We start from the raw sequence: 17,086 nt of genomic DNA, 5'->3' as shown, positions 1-17,086 counted from the left end.
TTATTAGCAAGTTGCTTTTTTTATCATGTATGACAGGTTTTTTTGTAATTAATTCTTCATGTGTAGCATTGTCAATGGCTAATGTCAAAAAATTTGAATTCATACAACAGAATTTACCTGTGATACACCAAATCCCCACATAAAGAAATGCGGTCTTGGCAAACTGGGTTTTCTCTTACTTAAAAAAAAAAAATTAAAAAAATTTTATTTTATTTTATTTTATTTTATTTTATTTTATTTTATTTTATTTTATTTTATTTTATTTTATTTTATTTTATTTTATTTTATTTTATTTTATTTTATTTTATTTTATTTTATTTTATTTTATTTTTTTATATTTTATTTATTTTTATTTTTATTTTAACTCTCACAGCACCATTATAGTAAGTTTGTCTGTTGTTTTCAGGTTGATCCCCTGTTTACAGTGCCTGCACCTCCACCTCCGATTTCCAGCAGTATCACACCTCAGATTCTGCCTTCCTACTTTTCCCCATCTTCATCCAATATTGCAGCACCAGTCGAGCAGCTTTTGGTACGGACACGTTCAGTGGGGGTAAATACTTGCGAGGTTGGAGTAGTAACAGAACCCGAATGCCTTGGACCCTGTGAGCCTGGGACCAGCGTGAACTTGGAAGGAATTGTGTGGCATGAAACTGAAGAAGGTAAATTGTTTTTTTCATTAGGTTTGTCTCTGAGATCTGTTGACAAAGGGTATGTGCTGTGTCTGCCTGGGTGCTAGCTAAAGGCTTGCTAATCTGTTGGGACACTGCTATATGGTGTGACAGTCACAGCTTTACAGTTCAGCTAGTGAGCTTTTATTTTAAAAACAAATGGCAGGTCTTTCTATTATTTAAAGCAACTGTGTTTTCCAAATGACCTACCATGTAACCCCAGCTAATAATAGAATTGTTTCCTCTTGCTATATTAAGAAACTCATATGAAGAAATTGCTAATAGAATAGCATAAATGTGATATTTAAATGTACATTATGAGGTGGTGTTTGTGTGATGGGAGTGGATATATGAATAATTTGGATGAAAACTTAGCTGAATATTTCAGCTGATAAGAAATGCCACCATTACATAACAATAGAGGGCCCAGAGACCCTACAAAAATTCAATCTGATGTGATTATTTTTGCATTTTGGTTATCTAAAATGTGCTTTAAGATGAAAGCTTTCAGCCTTGAAGAAAAGTGTTCCATGTGGTGAAGAAGTGCTATCAAAACCAGATTGATTTCTCTAATATCCTTTGAAGACATTTGTCCGAGTAGGAGTGCTGGAGAGCTTTGGGGAACACTAAACGTTGATTTGCTATAATTTAGAGCAAAGTAAGTAGGAAGAGGATTATGCTCTGATATGCAGATTTTTCCATTTTGGGTTTCAAAAGCTCATTATTAAAATACCAGCTTTCTCCTGCTAAAAATACTTCATGTGTACAGTAAATTTCTGCAATTTTTCCTTTAATAATAGCAGATTCTTTCATTTATAGCTGTGTGGAAATCTTCCTGATAGTTCTTATATTTCTTTTGAGGATTATTTAATTTTTAGTGATCTACCTTCCTCAGCAGTGTAAACAAGATTATTTACAAAATGATATAATTACAGAATATCGGTGTAGCAGTGCATCGGTTCATGATAAATCCTGACATGCTTCAGACCATATGCACAGTGGCATTTCGTCCTTTGCAGTGATATATAAGACCTCACCAAAGTGCTCTACGCTGTCCTCTCAAAAATCAATCGAGAGAGTCAGATTTACTTGCTTTTATATACTTTCATACATCCATCTTTCTCTCTGTGTATGTCTACAGCAGATTCATAAGGTAGATTGATCATTTTAGATTGTTTTTAAAGCACAGTATAAATTCTGTTTTAAAATATCCCTGCAGAGATGACTGCCCTTAGCAACTCCAATCTTTCTTGACTGGCCTGTTTTAACCAGAGTTGGAATGTGTGGGTGTTAACTGTGTTGACATGAAAGAGCAGTAGCTGTTAACAGTGTTATTCTTGCTGAATAAACTAAACTTCTGACCCCCACTGAATTTAAGAGGCCTTCCTTGTGAAAGGTTTGGCACCAGAAATGAAGTATTAAAAAAAGTGCATTCTGGTCAGGGTAACATTCCATTTACCAGTATCTCAGCACTCTAATGGCTTAAAAACTCTTGTATGTTAATGGAAACCAACTCCCTTAGCCTTTTGCTAGTTTGTCTAAAACAATTTTCTGAAACAACTCAATTCAGTGATGGCATGTTTGAGCTAAACTGTTACGAGTGTGCCCATTTTCATAGCTTTGCAAACACTCCTTGGGAACACTATGGCTAGGAACAACTACAGATATAGATAAAATGGGATTCTAAAATACTCTAGAAATATAGCTAGTGTAGATTAAGAGACTGAAGATAGTTGATATGATACTGTATGATTTGTACTATGCTCTTTGTGTTTGAGTGTTTCAGACCCTGCTGACTGAAGAAAATAATACAGATTTGACTGTTTTATCCCAGAGTCCACAATCAACACTGTATTAATAAAAATTAATTCCTAATTGCTGATCACTTTAATTAAGTTTTGATGTTTGGAGCACACATAAAAGTATATATTTACGTGTTTTCAAGCTTTATGACATGTTCATCAAAGCAGCTATATAGTTTGCATGGAGCCATTTCTGCCAACTTCTAGGAAACACCATACAGATAGGTCTTCTTTTCAGCTTTAATAGAAAAAAAAATATTATCAGATACTCATTTTCTCAAGTTCTGATTTTGACTTTAGGGCAGAACACAACCTTTCCTATAAGCTGTAAATCCAGCTTACTCTAACCAGTCTTTGTAACTAGGCATATGTAAAACCATCTTGATGTTTATGATGACATATAAATTTCTTTTGTGATTTTCATGTGTTTCTTGAATTTTCACACCTTTTACTGCTTTCCAAAACTTAATAGAAACTTACATGCAAACAGACATTTCTCTGGCTGTCTATATATCCCATAGCTTCTTAACATAAAACAATTTGAGGAAGCTAAGGAAGGTATGAAAATTTCTAATCCTGGCTTGTGTTTTGAGATATTTGAATTATTTTGTATCTAGTTTAGCCACTCTGTAAAATGGGTTGTGAGGTGATAAGGATAGGCATGTAGGCTGGCTGCATACTCATCAGAACCAAATGTGCTCCTGGGTGGCCTTCGTGTGCCTCAGCAACTGGTTGTGGGAATGCAAATACAGAAAGGATGTGGTGAATCACAGTTATTACAAGAATAGTAACCTGAGTGGAGAAACACAAAATCAAAGAGTTTATGCAGAACTCATTATTAGCATAAATGTAATACATGCTTTATAAAGAAGAAGGTATATACTGAGAACTCCTGCTATGAAGGTATCTGAAATAACCAGTTTTCTTTTATGTATGTTGAGCAAGTTGTCACATTCTGTTGCATTTGTCCTTTGAGGTCAGAAAAAGGACGATATTCAGGCTTATGAGTCATATTTTTAAGATAATCACTCCAAGGGGGTGCAAGGGAAGAAAGCAACACTGGATTTCAGACAAAATTCTGAAAGATCAAAAAGGGCACTGTTACAGCTCTTTCCATTACTTCCACATCACTCTAGTTGACTTGATTTAATAAATCAGACCATTTTTCCCAGAGTGTTTTAATCTTTAGACATGTAGAGGGAAGCTGGCATCTGAAGTCTGTGATACTTAATTACAGGGAGTGATCACTAACCACAGGTGGTTACTCCTACAATTGACTGAGACTGCTGGTTATCACATGGGCATTTCTCAGTTTCTCTATTAAGTTGTGTTGTGTTTAACTACTAGGTATGTAAGCCATAGGCATTACCATATGCATAACAACCTTGTTTGGATATAACTTGGTAGTGTTTCCAAAGTCGTGGTAATGGCCTTGAAACAGAGCACACTGAAGGGACTATCTGAGGCTACCCTGTGGGAGAGGAAAGAGAAATGATTATGTGGGCAAGTCAATCTGAAACTGGCAGCTGATGTGGATACTTGACACCAGAAGCTATCTGCAGTAAAAATCCTTCACAGAAAGCAGCTTGGTAGTGTTAACTAGCACGTGTGTTTTGGTTTGGTTGGTTTTTCTGATGTTCTCGGAAACAGCTGCTGAAAGTCTATTGCTATACTGAGAGAAAAGTTTATCTTGAATCAGGTACTTGCTAAACTGTGTGATTATCTTCTGGGAAAACAATTTCTAAGCGAGCAATAATTGCTTCTTACTGCCTGGAGGAAATAAAAATGACCCAGAAAAAAAGGGAAACCACCAACCAACTTTCTAAATTGCTTAGAGCTCAAGTTTTTGTTCAGCTTCTCACGCGCAGTTGCCCTGGGTCACATCCTGGTTTTGGTTCTGCATCTAGTAGCAGAGGCTGCCTTACCAGCAGTTCTGATGTCTTCTTTTCCTGAAAACTGCGTAGGAGACAGCCCTTGGTGCCTTTGTGTGAAGAATGATCTGTCTACGTGTGGTGATATTCTTCCTCTTTGTGCAGATCAGGTGCAACCTGCTGTTGTTCAGTAGCAAATAATGGGGAAATGAGTTGTGTTTTTTAATTGGGGTTAGCTTGTTGGTCCTTGTAACTTGAGACTGGTTGCCGAATAGAAGAAACAGGAATCTCAGAAAGAAGAAACATGATCTCAGAAACCTGATGGGATCGTTTCTAGGGTATTCCAAATTTCTCATGCATCAGTTCTGACACTGTTTTGCAGGATTTTTAGAGAAATTTGGCAGAAAGGAGAAGGCCCAGATGACAAAGAGGCATGCTGGTATTTGCTGTGTATAGGGTTTTCCAGTAATATGCATAGTTTGTTTTGAAAATGTTATCTGTTGCACAGAGCTAATGTGGATTTCTCTCTCTGCCTTACTATGTGGTGTTAGTTTTGCAAAGACTACTTTAAAAGAACAGTCTATTTTAAATATCTTTGGTTAGATATGTGTTTTTACATGTGTGTGTAAGTAAGGGGGTGTATGTGTCAACAGAAATAGAAGAATGAGTAGTCTGGCTGCCTGTTATTCCTGTTAGCAATTTTTGTGGTTTAACAACCACATTTTCTTACTCTTACAAATACAAAGGCATGATAATACTATGAAACTTGTAATGGTGAAAGCCATGTCAAGTAAGTAAAGAAACAAATACAGAAATTAGAGATTTTTATCAAAGAATGTTACAACAATTCATAGAAATTTAGAGAAACAAGTCAGATCACACTGTTGTCTTGAGCTCAAGCAAGGTTTATTGAGAGAGGCAATATGCTTTATTAAACCAAGTGATACAGGCGTAAAAAACAAGTTCACATTTAGACTGGGTGCGTTTATATTTCTGTGTGATGTAGACCACTGACTTCCTGGGTGCAGGGGTTGGATAATGTTAACCACCATATTTAGTTCAGAATTGTGTTTATTTATATGACAGAAGCATAAATGTAACTACTGCTCAAAAATCAGGCTTTGTTATGTCCACATTACAGAGAAGTGGTGTGGAGGTGGTAGGGTTTTTCAGCTAGCTACATTAACAGAACACCTAAAATCCAGCTGTTTCTTCCTGCTGCATGGGTCATCTGCTAACCCAGTATGAACATAACCCACTATCAAAATGCTATCTGTCAAAAAAGAGCCTTTACATGTATTTATATCTTATATATCATGTTTAATTTTTGCTCTTTCTACTATGTGTGATGCCAGACCCAGTAAATCAGTGGATTTAAGGAAGCATTAAATATGTGATTTTTTTATAGACTTCAGCTGTCTCACTGTATTATCTCAGGCACTTGGAGTCTCACACGTATTACATGTTTCATAGAAGAGATATGCTCTGCATCTCACAATGAAAAGCCACAGTCTTGCATAAAAATGTTTGTGGTTTGTGGGAGCTCTAGCTACTTTACAGAAGGAATCTGGGATGTACATAGATGGTCTAAAATAAGTTTCAAGTGTTGTAGGAGCCATACTACAAGATTGATTTAGCTGAAGTTAAACCAAGATTTGTCGTGTCTGAAGGGGCCATTTTGATCATCTCAGCTGTTTGCCTGACCTTATCAGAGTATGCACTTTTTTAGGGACATAAATTCTGGCATTGTTCTCTAACTGGCTTCTGCACTGTTTCTTGTGAACTTCCTTGAAACATAGAGTGCTGGCCAGTGTTAGAGCCAAGGAGTGCCTACTACTTGTAGCCTGTTTTATACTGCTTTCATCTAAAATAAATGAAGCAAATAGCAATTTTAGAGTACCCACAGAAGCCCCTCAATTGGTTTTAAGCCATTGGGACTGACTCTATGAGCCAGGTGCGCATGGTTGTGATGTGGCTTCAGTGAGTTGCCCTGAATCAGCTGGGTCACAATAACCAAACCTTCACGGGCTCTTTGTTCTCAGCAAACAGTACATAAATCATGTCAGTATAAACATCAGTGAAGCAGAAATTCAAAATAGGTTATGGATGGTCCCTGCTGGCAGGGGAAAGGAGATGGGAGATATTTTGACTTTCTTGAGTTTTAATTTTGATTGTGTTGCAAAGAGCTCCTTTTCCCAAAAATTGCACTTAGTCGTTCATATAAACATAAATTTAAGTTTGAAGCGCTTTGTCTAGGTGGTGTAAAGCACCACAGATTAGTGAAGGTTTGGAAGAAAAAAAAAAAAGTGGTGGAAACAGAACCACTATTAATTTCCAGGCTTCCTAAGTGCAGCAGGGAAGTTAAGCTAGCTCATCACCCTTTCCATTCCTTCCCAATACCATTGTTTCAAATTTTTGAAGATTGCAGACCAACATTGGAAGAAAGGCACTTAGGAAATCTCTGCTGGTACATGCTAAAATTGGTATTTAAATGTCAGCATTCCTCCTTGAACATAAACACCCCACAGGGTCTAGCCAGTGCTAGTCCTACGGATTTGTTTAGAGAGGCTGTCCGCCTCTGCTGCATGGAAGAATGTGTGATTTCTTTATTGCCTACTGCTTCTTTTGTTGGTTCACTCTTATTACACTGATGTAATGCTAAGCACAGTGTGGCCACAATACAGTCACAATAATTGACAAAACCATCAGAAGTGTCTTATTTACCCTGGGTACTATCAGGCAGCTTATCTAAAGGGACCTGGAAAATGCCACATTTTCCAGCTGAGAATCTGGGTATAATTCTCTTGGTATAATCCGAAGCAGAGAATGAAAAAACTTAACAAATTCCAGACAGTGCTTACATAAAATTCTGCATATTGCCAGACTTCTACAGAGGAAGACTCCCTGCACTGCTTGTACATACATAGAAAATTACCCCTTTTACAAACAAGCATATGGGGGCAGGGAGGGTGCCTAGAAAAAGGAAGGAGGATAATTGAGATTGGAAACATTTGCTTGGAGCTATTTGAATGTGAAACTGAGCCTTCTCAAGCAGTGAGGTTATGAACACTGAAGAAGCTGCTTCAAGAAAAGCAACAGTTTTCAGCATATATTGCTCAAAAGCAAAATCTCAGTAGCAGCAGATTGCTTAGAAGTGAGACTGTTCCAGTACAAAATACTTGGAACATGTAATGTTTGGCTTTGTAGATAGCAGGGGGAGAGATGACTGCTAATGAAGTGTGTGTGCATCCAAGTGTTTCCTTACTAAATAAATTCCATTGGAGCAGGGAATGAAAGCACAACTGAAATGGCATCTTTAGTTGGTGTGCTTCAGGGATTAATCCACTTATTTAAAGATGTTCTCTCAGTCACTATTCATTTTGTACGTAGTTTAAATAGTTAGGACAAGCTGTTGTATTCCAGTTTTGCTACACTCCTAATCAGTGCCAGTCTTGTGCACTGGTGAATGAGAAGTTCTCTTGGTTGCTAAGACTGTATGTTTTTACTAATACAGAATAATATAAACTTAAAAGAGAATCCATTTTTTCACTGTTTGAGGCTACATCATGAAAAACTGCTTTTGGCATTGGGACTAACTTTCCAGTATAAAATCAGTGGCTGGCCTAACAAGCAGCTTTTAATTTTTCTAAGAAACAAGAATTTTTAAAATCTAAAAATTTTTAAAAATTTAAGATTTTTTTAAAAAGAAACATATATTTTTGTATCCTCAGGCATATTTGTAATTCTTTCTAGTTGCTATTGATGTAGTAGTAACTAGGTACTAATCTGGAATTTTTGCTGGCAAGTAGCAATCCAAAAAACAGAAGTAAAACTCAATTAAAAATGTTGAACAGTGAAGAGCCCTTTGACCTTCAGGGTTAATAAAAGATCACTGCTTATGTTTTTGTTCTGAAAGAGGGAGGCAGGAAAAACAGAGGTTGAAAATGTAGAGATTGAGAGAGAAGAAAAAGAATATATATATAAAAGAAAAGCTCAAGGGAAATAGCTTTCTTGATTTAGTCTGAAAAAGTAGGAATGGATTTACAAAAGTTACTGTTGCAATGGAAAGCACAATTCAAGTTCATCAATTTTATATCCCCAAGAGCCATGAAATTTAGGGTAATAAAACCCCCTGGAAACTTCTGGGATGAAAAACAAACGGCCAGTATTAGAGCACTTTGCTTTAATTTGGGTTTTTGGGTTTTTTGTTTTTGTTGTGATGTTTTGTTGGGTTTTTTAAGGAGTATCAACTAAAGCAAAACACACATCCATCAAAATTAGCACTGGTTTGTGTTTACTAGCTGTAAATTTAAAGCTTAATAGAATTTAAAGGGTATATAGCTATGGAAATAAAAGGCTGTAGCATTAATTCTTAAGGGCAGATTTTTTATCATTCTTGTTAAAGATATAATCAGGATAAAGGAGAATATTTAAGAAAAGCCTTAAATGCCTTATTTTCCCCTACTTTTTTTCTTTTCCCCCTGTTTTAAGATGTCAATCATTAAGTTTTTTTTGCATGTTTACTAGGCCTTCACTTGGGTCAGTACTCCATGTATTTAAATGATTTTGTTTTGTTTGAGTTTTGTTGTTGTTTCTGTTTGAGCGCTAAAGGCAGATCAGGCTATTTCTTATTTCTGTAGTAATTTAGCTAATAGTATAACAACCTCTATTAATAAAATGGAACTGATATTAGTTGTCAGGAGGTGGCAATTCTGTAGCCAGTCCCTACCACTGACGATAAGTGTTGTGGAAAATCAATGTGGGGGTAGTTCCAAATCAATTTTATTTAAGCTAGAGGTGTGGGATTTTTTTTCCCCCATCACTTAAAACTTCCTCATTTAAGTAGGTTGAAGCAAGTAATTATGTTTTACTGCCTGTTTACTTTCCCCTGCAGTGACCAAACCTGTACTTCTTTACCTTGCATTCATACTGAGCTGGCTTTTCTGGATCTTTGAAAGCCCTGAGGCTATGGGACCTGCTCTAGCTGGGACTTGGAAACAGTAAGAAGTGTCTCATGTTTCACTAAAGGAGCTGTTTTCCTTAGTGAAGAGAGAAACTGATGTCAACTTATAGCAGAGTATGACTTCTAGAGTGTTACAGATTTTTAAAATAAGTTTACTTTATAGGTTATTCTCTACAATTTTCTAAAAGTCCTAAAAGTTAAGACTGTAGGTTCTGTGGGGAAAGTTTTGCAATAAATTAATATTGCTTCTTGAGAGATTTTGTTCAGATGTCACTCTCGCCTTTGACAATGAATGCAGTACAGGTTTGTCTGCATGCAGGCCAGTTTCATCCAGAAGAATCACTGGCTGTTGGTAGACTTCATGTAGCTTCAGACTACGAAGAATCATTGGATACAAGACTGAGCGATTAAAAAAAAACCAGGCTCCCAGGTTCCAGCAATATCCAGCCAGACACCTTTATTTAGACAAGATACAACCAGACAGAAAGACAGTAGATGCTACTAATGTTCATTACTTAATGAAGATCAGTTATTTTTGCTGAATGCTGAAGAGGGAAGAGCATCTCCACATAGTTGCACACATTTGAAAAAGGTCTCATTTTTCTGTTACTGTGTGAAAGAAAGAAAGAAAAAAATTTCCCTGATAGTCTTATAAAAATTTTAAATTCAGCATTTTTAAGAACATGTGACTCTTAAGTGGAAAAATAATTTAGTCCTTTGACAGTATCCAATTCCTGAGATTTTTCAACTTCATCAGTGTTTTGCAAACCCTATCTGGGCCCCATTTCTTTCAGGGTACAGACTGCTTAAGATGGTACTGAAATATCTGGTGTCTGAAACATAATTACATCGAAGTTTATTTTTCATTAAATTGCATAGTCCAGGTTGGTTTGATTTATCTGGGAAAACAGATTTATCTGGGAAAATATCCAAACATACTTCAGGGGTGGGAGAAAAAGTGTCAGCAGTTGGTGGTGGAAGTGTTGCTGGAGAGATATCCACAGCATTTCGGCTTTCTCTGGCCAGTGTGCACATCCTGTTTGAGAGAAGTCTCTGGATTTTTGGTTTTTGTTTTGTTTTGTTGTTTTGTTTTTTTTTTTTGTTTGTTTGTTTTGTGTGTGTTTTATCCTAAAAGCTGGACAGACTGTTTTCCTTGAACTTTCCTCATTCCAGCACCTAAACTATGGGCCTCAGCCACTGGGCTGTTGTGCCAAGGTACTGTCAGTTGCTGACCAGTGAAACTGTAGGTGCCAGCTGACTTGAGATGGGTTTTGAATGACTGCACCTCCCCTAGAAATGCCCTTCTGTTGACAGTGGACATGAAGCTGTATAACATTTTAGTAATTTATTTCATGATACTGAATGTTCTGCAAGAACTGACAGTCAGTTTCTCCCTTGGATAAAGATTAAAGGTAGCACAGAGGTTCATATTTATAAACTGATGCGTTTTCATATGAAATATGAATGGATAGGCTAATGCCATTTCTTTTTACTTTGATTCTTGCCAGAGAAGCGGCACATAAAATTAGCGTAAATGAGGAGGAACAGGAACTCATGAGGAGCAGAAGTAAATCTGTGCTTGGTTTTGCTTCAAGGCAGTAGGTGGTGATTGCATTATAAATGATTCTGTTGGTCTAGACAATCAAGTGACAGGAAATAACTTAGACAAAATGTTTTTGTATCCCCAAAGCGTTATCTTTGAGAAGCACAGTTAGTAATGCTGTTGTGAAAAGAAACCTCCATTTGGACAGACAGCTTGATGCGGGCAAAGCTGCTAATTTGTTTTCAGCTTCAAGGAGATTTAGAGTCTTTGCATCTTTGGCAGTAGCACACAGTGTAATTGTCTCCTTTCCCCTTAATCTTCAGTCTAGATGCATTGGCTTAATGTGGCTAGGAGAGGACTGGAATGTTGACTGAATTAGCTGCACCAGATAGCTTACCCTAACAGGTGAGGAGAAGTTATTCCTGCACTCTTGACTTTGTAATATGAGAGGAGAACACTGGCTGTTCTTTTCATCATTGCATCTAGTGGCAGAAACCCTTTTAAGCAGAATGGAAAATAAATTGTGGGGTATGAAAAGGAGGTGACAGAACTAATGTTCTTGCACTGGCAACATTACTCAGCTATTAGGGGCTCTCTGTAAATAACAGCTTTGCTTTCATCTATTTTCTGCCTCTTTCTTTCACAGAAGTAATTTTATAACACTACAATTTTTAAGTACTGCAAAAAAAAAAAAAAAAAAAAGCTAACTGTGCACCAGGAGATTTGTTTGCATTCCTATTATTGAAACAGTTTGGCATTGCTGGTGGGCAGCAGCTGCTTACGCTTTTGGAATATGTGCCATTAATATAGCACTGGTTTAAAACTAGCTCAAGTCACCAAAACAACAATCTTCAGTAAGGGATATAGCACATCACTGAGCAATTAAATTATTTAGTCAATCCAGTGGTTAAGCTTGGGTCAGCTTTGAAGGGTAAATTTCATTGCTGGGATACATTCTTGGCTATGAATGAATGCATGAATAATCTGCCTTTGAACCTTAAGATGCACAATAGACAAAATAACTCTTGAGTTGAACTCTTGAGAGTGGGCTGATTTATGGGCAGCTGTTGAAAGTGCTCCTAGTCAAATTATTTTTTAATCTGTGAAGTAGAAACCTGTAGTATGTTAATTACTGTATACCATTCCAGTGGTAGACAGAAAAAAGCTGTGCAAGTTTTTACAACGGGTTTTTAATTTATAAATTAAAGATTAAAAGAAAAAAGTAATGATTTTGACATGGTACATTGCCATAAAATGAAAATCACTTGTCAGGGCTCCAGCAGACAAATAGCTGAAGGCGTTGTTGACCTCAGCTGCTCAGCCAGTTGATCTGTGTAAGTTGCCTCCAGTTTAGCACAGGCAGCAGCAGGGATTGTGCATGCTTCCAGTGCCAGCAAGTTCACAGGGCTGCCTAAGCCTGCGCTAGTTTAATTTACATTAATGCTGTGATTGCAGGTGACCAAGGATCTGACACACACTTATTTGTACCATCCCTGTTTCAAGGTCCGTAGCCTCAAGCAGAGGGCAGGAGCTGATGTACAGAAGGCTGTAACATTCACTACACCAAGCTTTGGCCACCAAGCTTTGGCCACCTTGGTTTGCTGGAGGGCACCGTTTGCTAGAAGGGTCAAGGTTTTGTGATCAGCAGTAGTGGCTTGGCACTGCACCTTGGCTGGGGAGGAGGGAACTCCTGCTGTCTCCGTACCCTTTTCTGAACTATTGTGTCTCCATTACACAGTGCTAACAAGGTTTACTGATTGTTGTAAGGCGTTCTGAGTTATTAAAATTGTGTCATGGAAGCTGGGTTTTTTTGGGGAGAATTGGTTACAGAAGGAGCAATTTGATTTTATTTTCTTTCAGCTAACAGGCCAAACAGACGGGGAAGCAGACCTGGAGTAGTTTTGCTGGCTGGCTGCCACGATTCTGTAAATTTTGATTTGTATGGATATGTAACAGTTTTATTTTTCCCTTTTTGGAAATGTAAGTCTTTGGGAAATTAATCACTGGCTTCCTGTGAAACGTGCACTTATAAAACAAATGTTGTAGCAGTGTGCCATGCAGACCCTGTGTTGTGTCAATTAGGAAATGTGACATCAGCAAACTCCATAGACTGTCAAAGGGTAAAGCACTTTTCAAAGCATCATTCATTCACAGCTCTCCAGAGAAAGAATTAAAAAATGACAGAAATTTGAACTGCAGTTCAGTACAATTTTATTGTTTTTCTTTGCCATTCAAAAGGCACAGGGCTTGTAATTCTGTCCAAATAAGATTTTTTAATACCATTTGACCTTGCACTGTTTTGTATTTGAAATTAACAAGACAGTCATATTTTCAAAATCTGTAGTAATAACCAAGTGTGGGGTGATCAAAACTTGGAAATCCTACATTTAAAGTTCCAAGGGAGAAAGATAAAAAGATGTAAGCTATGTTTGTCTCCCGCCACTTCATGCTACTCTTGGCACCTCCACACCAGAACAACCTACAAGCAAAAGTTGCTAAAGCTTTTATTAACTGTGGTATTGGTGCTGTAGCCACTAATTACACACCAAGAGGGCTACATTTAACAGGAAAAAAATGCTAGAAATTTAAACACATTACTGACAGCCTGGGTCATAGTCTTTTTTTTTTGATAGCTTTTTCCCTGGAAATTTAAAGAGCTGAGTTTCTTACTGCTCACTCAGCATTTGGATCTTTGAGATCAAAAGGCCTTTCCTTCAAAGTGTTTCATGTTGTTATTTAAATGGTAATTGGATCTATCCTCAGTTTGACTGTGAGTATTTTAACTTCACTAGACTTGGGATTTTCATTATTTTCAGTTCTGTACTTCTAATGGAGGAGATGATTTGGGCAATGACAAAGATTAATTGCAAATTTGGAAGCTAGTTACTAGTGACAAGAGTTTAGGAAGTCACATAGGCTATTTGGTCAACATGTGCTCCATAATGAATGATTTTGCTGTTCTAATAATTAGTCTCTTCTTTACTGGTGACTTTTGCATCTAGAGTAGTTTTTTACTGACAGATTCATATTTCTTTACAGTGTGGACTGTGAAGTATACATAAATTATTGTTAAACTATTTGCCTGCAAACTTTTGGTTTAATGCAGTAGACTCTCAAGAAAATGTCATGGCCTTGAAATGCTGATCTTCAGAGAGGCAGTGCTTGAAGATTAGGAAGCTTTGGTGCATACCTTCGGTAATCTTCAATACTTTCTGGTGAAGAAAAAATGATTTTTACATCATGTCTTTGGGAGACAGAGCCAACATTTTGCTTTAATTCCTACTCTGCTGAACTGGACTCCAGCTCCTCTCTTGTGAATCCTTCAGCTGTCAGTGTGATGATGAAGTAATATGAAAATTGCTACCATTGTTATCCAGGAAAGGCACTCTCCCAAGGAGACATATTTCTATATGATATCACTATCATCATAATTAGTAAATGTGACACAACCCTTATTTCCTGTGCTTGGTGACATGTTTTTCATTTTTCTCTGGGGAGACCCCAAAACACCTTCAGGTATACCACTAAAGTATATTCAGGATTAAAATGTGCTTGTGCTAAAGATTACACAAGAACCTGCAGACCCGAGTCAGATAAACAGGTAGCTGAATGTGACAGTTTTCAAAACACAACAGTACAACTTCCATGTGTAAAGGAAAGAGGCATCTACAGAGTTAACAGTGGGGTCTTTGTATTGGTGGTATAGCACCAAGGACTGCATTAAAAATCCTCTGGTGTTTTTTAATAATATTAGATGTACCTTCCCATTGACAAGCTCATTTTCTCTAGACCACCCAGCATCACATCTAACCTGCAGCCTTTCTTCCCCTGAAGTCTCCTTCCTACCCTCCCCCAAATGCATGGTGCATGTGTATTCATGTTTTCGCTTTCTGTTCACGGAGATATCCAGCTGGGAAAATATAGTGTGTACAATACTTTCTGCCTTCAACTGACACTTCTCATAAATTGCAACAGAAACACTGCTATAAGCAGCTAAGTAGCAGGTAGAATACAGCTCTACATAGCAAGTCTCAGCAGGACACAGAAACTATGGTTACCAAATTTCCAAAGAGAAAGGGTTGGGAGGGAGAGTTTTTATGTAAGAATAACTGGGGAAGGGGAATGAGAAACATTTAGAATGGATTCATTGAAAGCTGTCTTTTTCTGAAAAAAGAGAAGGCTTATAGGGGCTGACTCAGTGGCTTCACATTCACTTTTTGCTGAATTGTTGTTTTGGAAGACCTCACAAGAGGTTTCTATTATAAACAATGCAAAACAGTCTTTCCTAGTTGGTCCTTAAAAATGCCCCTACCCTCCATGCACATTCTTTGAAATACTTTTTGGAAAATATGTAATACTTAACTGCTGCTGTAGTATAAAGTGTTTATGACAGAATGCCTGGGTCAGCCACAGTGCATATATAGTTTGGTGGAAATAGACTAGTAAATATCATTATGTTCCTAATCACAGAATTTGGTAAGTTTCATTTTGCCCTCAGCTCTATTCAAACTCAAGTCTTGACTGGAAAAGGCTCACAGCCTTGAAAACAACCTCAAACAGCACAGGTTAGAAAATATATCACAGCATTTATTGTCATAGATTTTTTTAGGTTTTTTTCATGTCTGGGTTTTTTGTTGGTTTTTTTGGGTTTTGTTGTTTTGGGAGTTTTTTTATTTGGTTTGGAGAGGATATTAAGTTGGATGAGGTCTTTTTTATCACAGGTTGATCTGTTCTTTGTGACCATGGTAGAAAGGACAGGAAACAATGATCTGCGGCAAGAGAGATTGAAGTGAGATATTAGAAAAACATTTCTAACAGCAAGGATAATGAGGCTGTGGAGTAGGTTTGTCTGGCCACTTTTTTCCATTAGAGAAAAACCTATATTAACATTTTTTAAGATAGATGTTGATACTGCTTCAGAAGTAGGAGGGGGTGGACTGGGCAACTGCTGAAGTCTTCCTTCCTCTATATCCAGTTCTGAGAGTAGGATAATTCATAAATGGGTCAAGTTTTCATTTTGGGTTTTTGTTTTGTTTTATTGTATTGGTTTGGTTTGGGGTTTTTTTGCTTCTCACATGGAGATTTCCTAGGAAATTAGGGCATGGTGTGTCACCTTCTTCCTTTTTCTTTTCCTTAGATTAAAAATTAGTTGAACAGCATTAGTGAAATATAAATTATAGCAGACAGCTAATAATCAAGGACTCGTGGGAACCAAATATGGAACAGAGAACAACTTTCTTATGGACAACCTAGTAATAAGGACCAGCTGTTGAATCCATACAGCTAAAGGTAGAATAAGGAGAGAGTGCAGGTACTCTTGGCTGGAAAGTTACTCCTGTGCTTGGTTTCAGCTTTGATTTTTCATACCAGTACCTAGCTAGTAAATACCTTATCATTTTGAAGGATGTTTCTCTGGTAACCTTTGCATTCGTGCAAGATAATCTTTCAAAGCTGTCTTTTGAGGAATGAGGGAAGGCAGTATTGTAAACATAGTACAGCATATTGAGATCCAAGAATGCCATCAAGTCTGAAGGAGGCACATAAATAATGGTAATCTTCCTTCTGTGAGGACAGCTATTGGTTTCAGTTTGGAGAGTAATGAGGATATCCTGCTCTTCTTCAGCTTATCAAACTATTTGCAATGGAATGTTTTCCTAGCAGTAAGTCTTCATTAACATTTTTGTTTATTTCTTCAAATGGTATTGGTTGTATGCTGAGTTTTGCTTGGAGAGAATTTAAAAAAAAAACCCCAACTCTTCAAGGTCTCAAAGATATGGCCAGGTCTATTTTATTTATGCCATCCATAAGATAGTTATCAGACAGCCCTAAGGGGAGAGAGTTTCACTCTTAGTCTTCCCACTTTTCTCATTCTTACTACCATCCAATGGTAATAGTATTTAAGATTTTCCTCGTTTTGTGTTGTTTTCCCTGTAGCTGGTTTCCCTGTGACAGACTAAGAGCAATAGTAAGCTTTACCACTAATGTTCTCATTGATTAATCCTTCATTTGGGTTCTTTTTGCAGTCTTCCCTTGCACTCCTGAAGTTTTATGAAGTCTAAATACATCATATGAATTTCTCAGCTGGTCAACCATATAGTTTTGTAAAAGAGCAGTCATTATCCATTTCATTATCTAACCATGAATCTCCTTGGCAGTGAGCAACTAGCTTATAAATGCATTGCATTTCTCTCTGTCCAGTCTCTCTAAAAGAGGATGTTATCTCACAGACATCAAGA

At 37.2% G+C, this 17,086-nt stretch overlaps 1 protein-coding gene across 4 annotated transcripts in view; it reads left to right on the top strand.

Moving 5' to 3' along the window:
• Positions 1-17,086, top strand: part of ZNF608 (zinc finger protein 608) — an 86,848-nt gene that overhangs the window by 38,445 nt on the left and 31,317 nt on the right. For all 4 annotated transcript variants that reach the window (XM_058827459.1, XM_058827461.1, XM_058827460.1 and 1 more), the window contains exon 3: positions 407-662. In XM_058827459.1, the coding sequence (XP_058683442.1) occupies positions 407-662 (256 nt within the window). The remainder of the gene's footprint in view (positions 1-406; positions 663-17,086) is intronic.

Source organism: Poecile atricapillus, chromosome Z, assembly GCF_030490865.1.
Source record: "Poecile atricapillus isolate bPoeAtr1 chromosome Z, bPoeAtr1.hap1, whole genome shotgun sequence".
In the NCBI taxonomy this organism is placed as follows: Eukaryota; Metazoa; Chordata; class Aves; order Passeriformes; family Paridae; genus Poecile; species Poecile atricapillus.
This window is presented reverse-complemented; position numbering and strand designations above follow the sequence as displayed.